At 40.3% G+C, this 15,015-nt stretch overlaps 1 protein-coding gene across 2 annotated transcripts in view; it reads left to right on the top strand.

Moving 5' to 3' along the window:
- The window catches only part of mospd2 (motile sperm domain containing 2), a 104,403-nt gene extending 91,946 nt beyond the window's left edge, over positions 1–12,457 (top strand). For both annotated transcript variants that reach the window (XM_060937267.1, XM_060937268.1), the window contains 6 exons: positions 6,383–6,483; positions 9,785–9,878; positions 9,981–10,077; positions 10,313–10,436; positions 10,596–10,695; positions 11,648–12,457. In XM_060937267.1, coding sequence (XP_060793250.1) covers positions 6,383–6,483; positions 9,785–9,878; positions 9,981–10,077; positions 10,313–10,436; positions 10,596–10,695; positions 11,648–11,788 — 657 coding nt within the window. In that variant the 3' untranslated portion in view covers positions 11,789–12,457. The remainder of the gene's footprint in view (positions 1–6,382; positions 6,484–9,784; positions 9,879–9,980; positions 10,078–10,312; positions 10,437–10,595; positions 10,696–11,647) is intronic.
- The last annotated feature ends 2,558 nt before the right edge of the window (positions 12,458–15,015 follow it).

Raw genomic sequence — 15,015 nt, 5'->3', positions numbered from 1 at the left:
TACCACTCCAACCAGTATTACAGTACATTGATGGTTCATTTTATTATCATTTCTAACCACACCAGTGTCAGTTTGAAGTCTTAGTCAGCAGCTGAAGTTCTCACACAGCTGTGAAACAAACAAGACTGGTTCAACACAATGGTCAAAAACTTTTCACTTCCTTTTCACTCGTCTTTTAAGGAAGCTGGTGTTAATAATGCTCCCATCCAACATGTGCACACAGGTTCAGCAGTTCTGTCTCACCACTGTGTTTATTGCATTTTGATTGTTTTTATTTCACATTCAAAAAAATACAATTGAAAAACATCAGTCTGGGAATGAGAGAGTGGGTTTTTCTTTTTTCTGAATGTTTTTAACATATTAAACCAAATTCCACAACTTCATAACTTAAAAAAAAAAGTATTTTACTAATGCACTCTATGCAGAATTTGTGTCTTTCCTATAAGCAAAACAATTGTCTGAGGTTTTCCCCCCTAGTTTGCCCTAATAGTTGCTGTTAATACGCAAAAATGCAAACTATTTGATGTAGCACCTGCAGAGTGGTTTATTGAACCTGATATTCCTTTGAGGAACAGTAATTGCTCCTGCAAGTGGATACTGTATGTCCGGAGAGCAGGTATTAAATTTGCAGAAATCTGTTTATTTTTCTATGAACATGCACAGCACAGAGCTGCAATTTCAGAGACAAGCAACATTACAATTGAGATTTTCTAACTTCTCTGCAAATTAGGTAAGATGCGGTAAAGCAACAAATCCAAAGGTCTGACGTGTCTTCAGTTCCCCACTCAGAACTTTAGTTCCTACCTGCAATTAATTCCCACTTTGTGTTTGATGCAGAAAAACTTGTAACGGTTTATCCCGTCATATATGACCTCTCATTAAATGCATATAGAGACATTTTGAATAAAAATAAAGCCTGGAAGGAAGTAGTAGAGATTGTTTGTTTGTCCCTCCAGTGGAAATGTGTAGTTAGCTTGCTTTGCAAATCTGTGAATGTAGCTAGTACAAAGCAGAGCAACATGTAAACTTAAGTATATTTTAAACAAAAGTGGTCTGTGTAAATCATATTGGGCTTTAGAATAAATATGCAGGTGATTTATCAAAAATCATACACGCTGATTGGTCAAGAAATTTGGAATATTTCTTGATGATCACCTCAGTAAAATGGTTGCCAGTTGCTTCATCACCGTAAATGAGGAAGAATTACCAGTGATTGAAAGAAAATGCTGTTCCTAAAAGCACTAAAGATGCTACGAAGTTTGGTCTAAAACTATTCAAAGGTAAGGTGGAATTGTCATTTATTTGATCTATTTCAAAACAAAGTATTTTATGTGACTCTGCATAGATAAATGACAAGTCTGTACCGTGCCTTTATCACATTTACATGCCTCTTTTGAAGTTTGCAATAAATTATTTTTTTTTATATAATTTTTTTCTTTTTTTTTTTTTTTTTTTTTTTAAACAATCACCTGTGTATTTATACTAAAACAATTATCCACCTCAGACTTGGTGAATAATAACCTTGACTTCATCTCGGTTATTGAGGTAATTCACCAATATTCACTTCATTGTCGGCCAATAATTGTTAGAGTATACAATATAAATAATAAAAAAAAAAATAGGATAAGCATGTACATTTTAAAAAATGTTACAGGCCACGCCCACAAGAGACAAACAAGAAGTGACTTTTCACTTCCTGTACATCCCTTCAGGAACAGAATAAGTACATCCAGAGAGCAGGTATTAAATTTGCAGATGTGCCTTTCTGCTTGATGATGATAAAATTATACCTGATGAAAAGGTTTTAATAATGAATAGCATAATTATGCTTCAGTATCTCAAAATGACTGAATGGCTTCTTAAGACTCTGGAAGGTTGGGTTCATGTTAGATATTTGCTGCACTTTTTCACCACTGCTGCTGATAACCTTTTTAAAATGTACACAGCCGAAGAACTGAAAACTCTTATTTTGTGTTCATATTGTATTTTAAACATTTTATAAGGGACCTCAAAGCCTGTAATAAGTCTTGTATTGGACATGCAAAGTATGTGCACATGACTCTGCTTAGATTTCAGATTGAGTCTTTTGGAAGTTAGATCTTGCCAGGGCTTCAAAGAACAAACCTCACACACACACACACACACACACACACACACACATATATATATACACACACACATACATATATATATATATATATATATATATATATATATATATATATATATACACACACACACAGTGGGGCAAAAATGTATTTAGTCAGCCACCAATTGTGCAAGTTCTCCCACTTAAAAAGATGAGAGAGGCCTGTAATTTTCATCATAGGTACACTTCAACTATGAGAGACAGAATGGGGGGAAAGAATCCAGGAAATCACATTGTAGGATTTTTAATGAATTAATTGGTAAATTCCTCGGTAAAATAAGTATTTGGTCACCTACAAACAAGCAAGATTTCTGGCTCTCACAGACCTGTAACAACTTCTTTAAGAGGCTCCTCTGTCCTCCACTCGTTACCTGTATTAATGGCACCTGTTTGAACTCGTTATCAGTATAAAAGACACCTGTCCACAAGCTCAAACAGTCACGCTCCAAACTCCACTATGGCCAAGACCAAAGAGCTGTCAAAGGACACCAGAAACAAAATTGTAGACCTGCACCAGGCTGGGAAGACTGAATCTGCAATAGGTAAGCAGCTTGGTGTGAAGAAATCAACTGTGGGAGCAATTATTAGAAAATGGAAGACATACAAGACCACTGATAATCTCCCTCGATCTAGGGCTCCACGCAAGATCTCACCCCGTGGGGTCAAAATGATCACAAGAACAGTGAGCAAAAATCCCAGAACCACACAGGGAGACCTAGTGAATGACCTGCAGAGAGCTGGGACCAAAGTAACAAAGGCTACCATCAGTAACACACTATGCCACCAGGGACTCAAATCCTGCAGTGCCAGACGTGTCCCCCTGCTTAAGCCAGTACATGTCCAAGCCTGTCTGAAGTTTGCTAGAGAGCATTTGGATGATCCGGAAGAGGATTGGGAGAATGTCATATGGTCAGATGAAACCAAAATAGAACTTTTTGGTAAAAACTCAACTTGTCGTGTTTGGAGGAGAAAGAATGCTGAGTTGCATCCAAAGAACACCATACCTACTGTGAAGCATGGGGGTGGAAACATCATGCTTTGGGGCTGTTTTTCTGCAAAGGGACCAGGATGACTGATCCATGTAAAGGAAAGAATGAATGGGGCCATGTATTGTGAGATTTTGAGTGAAAACCTCCTTCCATCAGCAAGGGCATCGAAGATGAAACGTGGCTGGGTCTTTCAGCATGACAATGAATCCAAACACACCGCCCGGGCAACGAAGGAGTGGCTTCGTAAGAAGCATTTCAAGGTCCTGGAGTGGCCTAGCCAGTCTCCAGATCTCAACCCCACAGAAAATCTTTGGAGGGAGTTGAAAGTCCATGTTGCCCAGCGACAGCCCCAAAACGTCACTGCTCTAGAGGAGATCTGCATGGAGGAATGGGCCAAAATACCAGCAACAGTGTGTGAAAACCTTGTGAAGACTTACAGAAAATGTTTGACCTCTGTCATTGCCAACAAAGGGTATATAACAAAGTATTGAGATGAACTTTTGTTATTGACCAAATACTTATTTTCCACCATAATTTGCAAATAAATTATTTAAAAATTAGACAATGTGATTTTCTGGATTTTTTTTTCTCATTTTGTCTCTCATAGTTGAGGTATACCTATGATGAAAATTACAGGCCTCTCTCATCTTTTTAAGTGGGAGAATTTGCACAGTTGGTGACTGACTAAATACTTTTTTGCCCCAGTGTGTCTGTGTGTGTGTATATATTACAGCAATGTGGTAGCAAGTTAGTGCATGTTGTTATTATTCTAATTAGTGACTCAGGATCTAGCGATGTAAGCTCATGCCATGTCTGTAAGACAGAAAACAGGTGGGTGCCAGTAATCGCTTACACACAGAAAAAAAAATGGTTTCAGTGTTAAATCTTTTAGAAATCTGGTTTATAGTCCAAGGTTAATTTAGAAGCATCAACAAAGAGTGGTTTTAACATAAACATACAAGAGTCGCTGATAAATTTAGTACTAAACTATGTAAGATAAATTACAATTTGATAATCCAGCATATATCTTTTGAGCATGTCTCTTTGTGTTACTTTTGTCATCATTATAACACAGTACATCATTGCAGCCCTTAGTTTCATCATGTTCTAAAGTTAATTTTTCCCTTTTTTTGTTTTAAAATAAGGACTTTTAAGATCATGGAGGCGTTTGGCATCTTCCTCACATCACCAGCGTCCATCGCATTTCATCCAGATGTTCCATTTTGTGATTTCACTTTTTTGTTTTGCTTGTTGTTGCTTTTTGTTTTAAACTTTTAGAGAATCTGTAGTTTAATGACTATTGAGGAAATTAATTATTTACTTGATTTGTTTGTTGATGGATTAATTTACATTTCTGATTTAATCACTGCTAACATGGTGTTATGAATAATTTGTGCACAAATTGCCATACTGTATTTTATTATGTCCCAATAATTTTGTAAATCAGGTTGAAGTGTATTTTCTCATTAGCCAATCGATTTCACTGTTTTTTTTTTTCTTGCTGACGTTGAGTGTAGCTACTAGGCAGTTAACAAAAATGATGGTACTAAACATTTCTCTGTTTACCACATGCTATGACTTTACTCACCCTCAGTGCCAGAGGGACTTTACAGGACTGCTGTCCTTTTACTGTCTTCCCAGGGCCATGTGCCTGTTAGTGACCTAATCTTTTTAGATGAATGAATATTTAATGTTTTAAATATGAACATTTTTAAGCACTCCACTGACATTCCATGAATTTTGCTTTCACTTTATAAGAAAACTGCAGTTGGTGCTATACTTAATTGAAATCTTGTTTCACTGTTGGGTTAATAAATGTCCTTTTATTTAATTTTGCCTCCAAGAAATACACATCATAGGGGTGGTGTACGTGGTGTCGGCAGGGCAGTGTACGTGGTGTCGGGGTAGTGCCCTGCCTGGATGGGTATAGAGTGCAGGTGTTACGGTGTAAACATTTCACAGGCTCATAACCTAGTCCAAAAGCCTTGTCTTATTTAGAAAACTTTCCGATCAGAAACTGTAACCAACTATGATACCATGAAACCATACCAGCTCTGGTACAGACATGTTCTGTGCTCCAATCCCATGTTTATGTACCTTATGCTCTTCCATTCTTTTGAACTCTTTAGCCTCCATTATAAGAGCCACTGGTTAATGATAAAAAAAAAAAAATTATTTGGATTTTCACTGGTTTTTCCCCCCTCTCTTTTAATTTAAATCTATGCTTTTTTAATCTTTCATTTCACTTTGTTTCAGTTTGTAATTTGGCTTCTTGGCAACTGTCTTCTCCTGTTGTTGCTGTAATGAAACAACAGAGAGCATTTTATTTTACCTTCAAACATTAATTTTCATGAATGTATAATTTAATCATGAGCTTTAAAAAGCACTACGTTTTATTTAATCTTGTAATACTAATTTTATCTCTTCTGTTTTGGCAATTGACTGGAATCCAGTAATATCAAAATAAATCAATGGCATTTCAGAACTGAAGTGGCTCTTTTTTCAGTTGTTCATAAACAAACATAAATAAACACACATGATGACACGACATGAATACATAAATAATTAGACTTACAAGCATTTGTTGCTCGTTCTCAGGAAGTGGCACCCATTGGCCCATCAGTGCTGGTGACCTTTAACTTTTCCTCTATGTCACTATTTTTTGTGTGTGTGTAGACTCCCTCCCAATTCTTGCTTCTGTCCTACTTCTGTAATCTCAGGAAAATACAAGTGTTAAGGTTCAGCACTTTTGTGTCTTGTGACTCACTTATGATGTGTGTGTGTGTGCGTGCATGCACGCACACACACTACTGACTGGTGAAATCTTTTTCTGGAATTATATTTTAAATATTTGTGTATTGTTACTACTACTAGTAGTAGTACTGCTATTTAGGGATGAGGACAGAGGGGTCGTCCTAAAGCTATAGGGATGAGGACAGAGGGGTCATGTTAACGCTATTGGAATGAGGACAAGAGGGGTCATGCTGAAGCTGAGTGTTTTTGCTTTATGGCCTGTTTTTCTGCAACTGAATTAATTTCTGCACAAGATGTTGATGTGTTGCCCTGCAATAACCTGGCGACTTGTCCAGGATGTACCCTGCCTCTCGCCAATAGTCAGCTGGGATAGGTTCCAGCTTGCCTGCGACCCTGTAGGACAGGATAAGCTGCTACAGATAATGGATGGACGTTGATGTGTTCAACTTTTCACTATCTTCTTCCATTTTGTTCTCATTTGTGTTTTCAGGTGAATTTTGCAGAAGAATCAGACAAAACCGAAGGTTTGAGTCGACTCAGAGGAGCTAGGAAACCTTTGACCACTTTTAAGGGCACTTTGCTGCACATCAGGTATGAAGTAGTGGCTGTAAATTACAGTAAGTTGTATGATTAGTGAACAATCTAAAAAGATGTTAGGAGCCCTTGGGGTGGTGGAGGTTGAGGAACTGAGCCATTGTAAAGGTAGGGGTAGTGTACAGGTTGCAGGGATGAGGATAGAGATGTAGTGCACATGATGTAGAAATGAAGCTAGATGAGTAGCATACAGGTAGTAGGAACAGAGGTAGTTTGCATACTGTGGGGATTCAGAACTATTGTACAGGTTGTAGGGTTGGAGGCATAGTGTATTGAGAGAAGGTGGACAGCTGGTTGGAATGGAAGGATAATAGGTTATACAGACAGAGTAGGTGCACAGGTCACAGGGATGGAGAAATGGTGTATGGAGAGGATGAGGACAGGTGGTAGAGACAGTGGGGTGGTCTATGGACAGGGGGTAGGGAAGGAGGGGTAGTGCATGGAGTGGATGGGGACAGGTTGTAGGGATGGAGGTCTAGTATATGGAGAGGAGGTGGATAGGTGGTAGGGCTGAAGGGGTAGTGTGCAGAGCAGAGGTATACAGGTGGTAGGGATGGAGAGGTAGTGTACAGAGTGGAGGTGTACATGGGAATAGGTGGACAGGTGATGGTGATGGAGTAATATACAGGCCATAGGAGTCAAGTTCTGTTTTTAACCCCCTTTCCAATATTTGTTTCCCTCTCATTTTCCCTGAGGTTCATTCTCCTGGGCCCACATCTGAAGGGCATTACTGTGTTAGATTACGTGAAGATTGTTGGATGCAGGATTGAATCATCATGGGTGTAAACATCAGGAGTACAACTTACCAGAAGGCTTTGTTGTTCACTGCACATCGTATATTACCCCATCATCCCTGGTTACCATGGATGTTCAACATTCTAGGACTTTTCTAAAATATTATAAGTGTGATCCTGGTCTTGAACTTCTCTGACTCCTCCAATTGTATATGATACTTAATGGAACAAATCTACTTTCTTCTTTAGCTAGCAAACTGACATGGCTGTGCAATATGAACACTGAGAAGGAAGAAAGAGAAGACAGACTGTAAATCATAAAACAAGCTAGTTGTGTGTGTGGTTAGAATTGTGCTTCATTTACACATCAGGGAAGCATGTTGGTATTTTTTTTAATAAGCAGAGTGAAGTCCCATTTCCAGGCTAACTTATTAGCATGAGCATGGATTTGTACAAAGCCTGTTTTGGTCTTCTTCTTGTCTCGTTTCCTAAGGCAGGCACTAATTCAGAAAGAAGAAAAGAATAGAAAGTGTATTTCTTAATACTAGTTAAGGAGTAGGAGTTCTTTTGGCAATGGCTTTGGATGGGGCGGGAATGTCCACTCACAGTTTATTAAACCTGGGGACATTGCTGTACTGTATTAAGTGATAACCTGACAGCCCCATTTATTATGTAGGGTACAGGTAAGTGAGGGTACTGAGAGGATTGCTATTCCAGAGAGGAGGGGATAGGCAAAGTGGATAAGTGTGTCTGGGTGATGGTATTGCCCAAACCTGTCTTACCTCTCTGTAAGGCACAGCTGTCCAATATGGGCTTTTGCTCATACTGGGGAAGAAGATAAGGAATGGCTTGGTATTCCCTCCACAAGGTGTCCTTTTGGTGCAGTCAATCTCAGAAATGACTGCAGTCAAGCCAAGTCAATCATCCAATATGAGTTTTATCAGGAGTGCTGAAGCAGTGCATCAGGCTTCCTGTATTTCTGATATGCAGACATTCAGCAGAGCATTTATTGTCATCTTGTTATTATGAATGCTTCTTATTAAATCACCAACCAAGTCTTTAATTCGACCTGGGTTGATTTGGATGTAGCTCTGCCTCAGATGCATGTGCATTTGATGTCAACTGGGCAATGAGCTGGCCATGGTGTTGAGCTTCCTTTAATGGCACTCCAGGCATGGTGGTACCTCTTACTTGAAGACCCAGCATCACAATGTAATATAGTCAGATATTTAACCCAGATCAGAGGAACCAGGAAAACTCAGGTGAGCAGCTGGGTTCCAAATGTAGGCAATGATTTCAAAGGGCAGTGATCAGACTTTAGGATAGAAGGGATAGTGTACAAGGAGTGCAGTTTGATGTGGTTTCATTTTCAGAGTAGTGGAAGCTGGTTATAAATGTAAACGGGATCAACAGAGTTATTAATATTTCAAAATCTAATATTTCATTGATTTTGTTCAGGAACTGCACTGTTTTCCTTTGTTATTAGTTAGCATTGCTAGCTGTAGTGTGTCCCTCTCTAAATCAGATTTTGTTGTTTCCACTAAGAAAAGTGTGTGTGTTTGTGTGTGTGTGTGTGTGGGGGAGCAGCTTTGTGAATAGTTTGATTCCCTAAATTTTAAATACTCTGGGTCATGAGATTCTTCTTAAAGGGCCAAGGGTTTTTATCTGTGCTCTTGCATCCCATGTTCTTCTTTTGATTTCCTTATTTTCTCTGAAGCGCATGTTGCGAATTTTAGGACATGGGGGTCTCGAGCCACTTACATTTAAATGCTCAAATTAGTATGCAATTATAGGCACTGATAATGGTGCACTGATAATAGTGCCCTAAAGGTGGCATTATTAAAACCTAAAGAGAGTAAGGAATAGTGCTACTGTTCTAGCAGAATCTGTTTATGATACACTTCTGGTGAGAAGTAGAGCATGCTGTGTGCTACTTCAAGATGTTGGAACATCATCAGGAATACTGTTCTACTTTTCTCACCTGAAATTCTTTTGAAGTCTCCACTCATGGTAAACATAGATTTTCCTCCACAACATTATGTGTAAATTGGAGGAGTTTGTCTTTACAGGGGTATGACCTGAAGTTGGGCTACATTCATGTCTTGGCCAATACCCTGTCTAGGTTGTAAGTGTCTACATGTTGTAAGGGCTTGTGTTATATGGGTTCATTTATGTTCTTTTGGCAGATGTAGACTGCGTTTGAGCAGCCTTCACAAGGGTGAGGGTTTTAGGTCTGGTGCACTTCTGTTTGTTGCATTTTCTTCTACTTTTAGTATTTTTTAAGTTTCTAAGTTTTTATGTTTCCTTTGCCTACAATCACCTGCTGGGAACATGTAGAAGGATCTGTTCCACCATCTGTTCTCTCTCTGTCGGTGTGTGTGTGTGTTGGATCTTGCATCTAGTCCTGCAGCAGCTGGATCTGCAGCCACCATAGCCTGTTTTCCTTCTTAATCATCACTCATTATTTTGACTTATCTCCTTTATGTTGTTTCTCTTGAACCATGGATGTAAACTCAGCACATCAGATAATGAATCTAATCTTTTTCTGCCTGTCTCTGCTTCAGTCCAGCTGAGGAACTCAGTTTTGGCTCCAGAGAAACAGAGAAAAAATGTCTCATCATCCTGAACAACATCACCAAAAACCAAGTGGCCTTTAAGGTGAGGGGTAGTCTGCAGACCTGCAGGGACGTCAGATGAGCCCTCAGATTTTTAAATGTTTGACAGGATATCTAGATGTAAAATTTCTCCTTTTGTTTACAGGTACGAACAACAGCACCAGAAAAATACCGTGTGAAGCCAAGCAGTAGCACCTGTGAGCCTGGAGCTAACGTGGACATTTTAGTTTCATTACATGGAGGTACAAAACAAAGACACGTGTATTCAACCAAAGTTTTCAATAGTAACTTAATTGAAACATATTTCCACTGCAGGATGTCAGTGAGAGAAAGTGTAGTCATGGCTACAGATCTTTGTAATTATGCTGTAAAAAAAAAAAAAGAGTGTCCCCATCCCCACTCTGCGCTACCACTACCTTCTCAACCTTTATTAGTGATAATGTAATGTCACATGTGCACATTCGTGTGTGTGTGTAGGCTTCCAGGCATCTCCTCAGGACCGTTTCTTGGTCATGGCGGCTGAAATGGAGCCAAACGCTGGAACTTCTGATCTTTCTCAGTTCTGGAAAGAAGTATTGAGATCAAAAATCATGGAGCACAGGTGATTAAACACTTCACCCAAACACTTCAATCAGACCTATTTTTATATCACATTATCATATCTTTGGTGCTTTTTGATGTACTACACCTAGACTAGGAAAAAAATATGAATTGTACTAGTTAACTGTGATTACTGATTAACACCTCTGGTCTCTTTCAGGCTTCGGTGTCATGTTCTTGAGCCTCCTAAACCTATTTTGAGCAATTCAAATGAAGCCATTTCTGTCACGTCTAACAACACACATGATCTACAAACAGCAGTAAGTGAACACATGTTGGGCCTCATTTATCAACCTGGATAAGAGCAAATTTATTCCCAAATCATTTACACTACAAAAATCTGGTATTCATGGAAATTCAGTTAATTTAAGAAAACCTTCATATCCTACATTTCACTCCTGAGAGACTTTAATGTGAACCTCAATTGAGCTGCAAGTTATATAACTTGCAGTGCACTACTGAGATTTTATAGATGTATACATTTTATAGGTATGCACTATATGTGAGTGATTAGTGTTTGTCAACACAAGAAAATATTTAAAAAATCCATGTTACAGAAACTATCAACCTGGCAGGGAAGTTTAGTTTGGTTTAGCCTTCAAAAACGTTCACACACAACTTTATCCAGCTTAAAAATATAGCGTCGGTTGTCTCAAAGCTCAGATTTTATACAAATTGAATGTATGATATGCGTTAAATATCATGCTGCATAGTATAAATGATAAAGAGCCTTATCACACTTCAGTGCCTTGGAGATAATTTTTATCTGTAAAATATTCTTTGGTAGCAAAACTCCTTGCATCATGTGAAATGTTTTATTTCTTTTTGTTTCCCCACTAATCAGCTAGAAAATAGCTTTTGCAAAGTTGCACATGTTGTATACAGCAAAAATAACTTTCTAGCTAGTTCTGTCCACAACATATGACAGCTATACATAATTATGTAATGTTAGGTTGCAATGTTGCATGTTTTTGAGTAGTATAAGTAACTAATGCTAGCTTGTGGTATGTTCACTGTATATGAATAACATAACTAGCTGGTTAATGAACACACACTACAAACACAAGCATGGCTTGGAATTATTGTATTACTTGGAATGATACTTTCATTTTGTTTTATCATCAGTTTTTGTCTGTATTTATATTCTAGAAGTGTTATGTGAAGCATGAGCAAAAAAGGGTATATTTTATGCCTTTCCTGTCTGTATTCCAGCTAACACGGATTATGGTTGCTAATTCCCGTCTGGAACAGAAACTGGAGATGTGCTTATGGATGCAGAAGGTTCTTCTCCTCATGGTTTCATTCCTGATGGCTTTCAGTTTCTCCAGCATATATTCACTGTGGACCTCGTAGACTGGACGAATTATGAGTAAATAAATAAAATACAAGACCAGTAAGCTGCTGAGGATCAGAGGACCCATATGACATCATCGGCTGATGGGGCTTGATGCCTGTGACCTAACTGAGCGGAGATCAAGACTTTATTACTTGCATATTAGTAATAATGTTATTAATAATGTATTTTTTATGACCTATGAAATTTTTAATTTATAACAGATGGTGTGTCACTTGTAATTATTAAGCAACATAATTTTATGGTCAATTATATAAATCAAACAAAGCAGGTTTATATAAAAAAATAAATTTTTTGTTAACTGCCATAGCGTGTTTTGTGAGGTGCAATTCATATTTCATATATTAGAAAATGTAGGCAAACATACTTTATAACAAATAAAGTATTTGGGACATGATCCTACATCCCCATTGTGAAGCACGGTGGTGGCAACATTGTGTTGAGAGTTCCCCTTGCCCTCTTGTTTGCTACTCTGATTAATTCCCTTTTTATATGCGTTTTATTCTGTATAAATAGAAATGGTTATACTTGTCCTTAAGTAAGAGACACTTCTTAACTGGTGCGCATTTGTCTTTGAGAACTATGGATTCATTTTTCTGGGACCAAGGACCATGATGGGTTGAAGTCTGGCATCATTTGGTGCATGAAACAATAAAATAATTACCGAATCTTATAGCCTCGGTCATTGCTCCTTTACAAGGAGTTAAGAACAAGGTCAGGCAAGGCTTGCATCTGTGGCAATAAGATATGACCACATGTCCCACCTGCATTCCACACAAAGTAAACACTGTACACATTGCCTCAAGCCATGACGCATCCACTGGTTTATCAGATTCCAAAGCACCAAGTTCTGCCACACTGGACCAAAGGAAAATCCCAGAACCCAAGAGTGAGTGGAATAAGAAGCTCTTCATTCCCAGTGTGACACAAGGAGGCCTGTGGATCAGGACTGGGGAGGCTGGTCCAGCCAGCTTCACCCTGTTCAACAGAGCATCTGTTCCTGAGCTTGGTTTAAAGAACATAACCCTTCCCTATAAACAGCGTACAGATAGTTTGATGTCTGCAACATGTGAAGGAAATTTAGTAGATGAACATTCCTATTCTGTGTTTGTGTCCTTGGCTCAACAGCTGGTGATAAGCAGGCTGCCTTGTTTGTTTCATGTTATGTTATGCCTAACCACGCATCCGCTGTGCATCTCAGAGCACACCAGGTGCATGCTCTAACAAAGAACCAATGTTTAGCTTCAAGGGCAAGCCTCGAGCCAGTCACATGCAGACGCGAGCCGTAGGCGAATGCCTTTAGAGTATAATAGATAACAGCCACTAAGACACAACTCAGTGTGCACTCTCGGCATCACCTGAGGTGGTGTCTTTTCTTTTCCTGTTTTATAAGATCTACTATAATAGATAACTGAAAAGGCAACTGCTCAGCGTTCTGAAGTGTTTATTAGAAGTTTCCATTACAAACATAAACAAGCCAGAGTGTGTTTGAGAATCAGATGACTCTTGCAAGCACATACCAGTGCCACCGTTTAATCAAAGAGTTTCATGATGCATAGTCAGGTCTGAGGCCAGGGAGGCATTACACAATGAGGACTACAAAGCATATTCCTGAGAGCAGGTTCTAATTGAGACACCAGAGGGTGGTTGAAATGCACCGTGGACCCTCTTTACAACAGAATTTCTTGTTGGCAAATGTGCATGAATTTAAATTGGGTTTTAATGTCCATAAATAGGGGTCTGCAATCTAGCAAAAAATGCTATCATGTTTATCAAATATCAAAAATATAATCACAATCCACAATATTATCACTGTTATGTTGTTTTTTTTGCAAGTTAGTGAACAGAGCAACCAAAATATTTTCCTTATTGATGACCATACAACTTTACAAACCTCTAAGAAAAAGAATAACATATACATCGTGTTATCTGAATTTCGACAAATCCCCCCCCCCAGAACTGCCACCTTATTGTGGTGGAGGGGTTTGTGTGCTTGAATGATCCTAGGAGCTATGTTGTCGGGGGCATTATGCCCCTGTTAGGGTTTCCCAAGGCAGACAGGTCCTAGGTGACAGGCCAGACCAAGAGCAGTTCACCAAAAACCCCCTATGGAGAAAAAATCCAGGACCGTGACGTCGCCCGGTACGACACAGCCGGGGCCCCACCCTGGAGCCAGGCCCGGGGTTGGGGCTCATATGTGAGCACTTGGTGGCCAGGCCTTTGCCCATGGGGCCCGGCCGGGCTCAGCCCGAAGAGGTGACGTGGGCCCGACCTCCTGTGGGTTCACCACCCACAGAGGTAGCAGTAGGGGTTTGGTGCAGTGTGGATTGGGTGGCAGTCGAAGGCAGGGGCCTCGACGACCTGATCCCCGGACACAGCGGCTGGCTGTTGGGACATGGAATGTCACTTCACTGGGGGGGAAAGAGCCTGAGCTTGTGCGGGAGGTTGAGAGGTACCGGCTAGAGATAGTCGGGCTCACCTCCACGCACAGCTTGGGCTCTGGAACCCAGCTCCTCGAGAGGGGCTGGACTTTCCACTTCTCTGGAGTCGCCCGTGGTGAGCGGCGGCGGGCTGGTGTGGGCTTGCTTATAGCTCCCCAGCTCAGCCGCCATGTGTTGGAGTTTACCCCAGTGAACGAGAGGGTCGCCTCTCTGCGCCTTCGGATTGGGGAGAGGGCTCTTGCTGTTGTTTGTGCCTATGGGCCAAATAGCAGTATAGAGTATCCGGCCTTCTTGGAGTCCCTGGGAGAGGTACTGAGGGGTGCTCAGACTGGGGACTCCATTGTGCTACTGGGGGACTTCAATGCTCATGTGGGCGATGACAGTGACACCTGGAGGGGCGTGGTTGGGAGGAATGGCCTCCCTGATCTGAACCCGAGTGGTGTTTTGTTATTGGACTTCTGTGCTAGTCACGGTTTGTCCATAACGAACACCATGTTCGAGCATAGGGGTGTCCATAAGTGCACGTGGCACCAGGACACCTTAGGTCGGAGGTCGATGATCGACTTTGTAGTCGTTTCATCTGATCTCCGGCCCTATGTCTTGGACACTCGGGTGAAGAGAGGGGCTGAGCTGTCAACTGATCACCACCTGGTGGTGAGTTGGATCTGCTGGCGGAGGAGGAAGCTGGACAGACCTGGCAGGCCCAAACGTATGGTGAGGGTCTGCTGGGAACGTCTGGCCGAGCACTCTTTTGGGGAGGTCTTTAACTCCCACCTCCGGGAGAG

The sequence above is a fragment of the Neoarius graeffei genome, chromosome 13 (assembly GCF_027579695.1).
Source record: "Neoarius graeffei isolate fNeoGra1 chromosome 13, fNeoGra1.pri, whole genome shotgun sequence".
In the NCBI taxonomy this organism is placed as follows: Eukaryota; Metazoa; Chordata; class Actinopteri; order Siluriformes; family Ariidae; genus Neoarius; species Neoarius graeffei.
The sequence above is the reverse complement of the archived record's forward strand: the minus strand, read 5'-3'. Positions and strand labels throughout refer to the sequence as shown.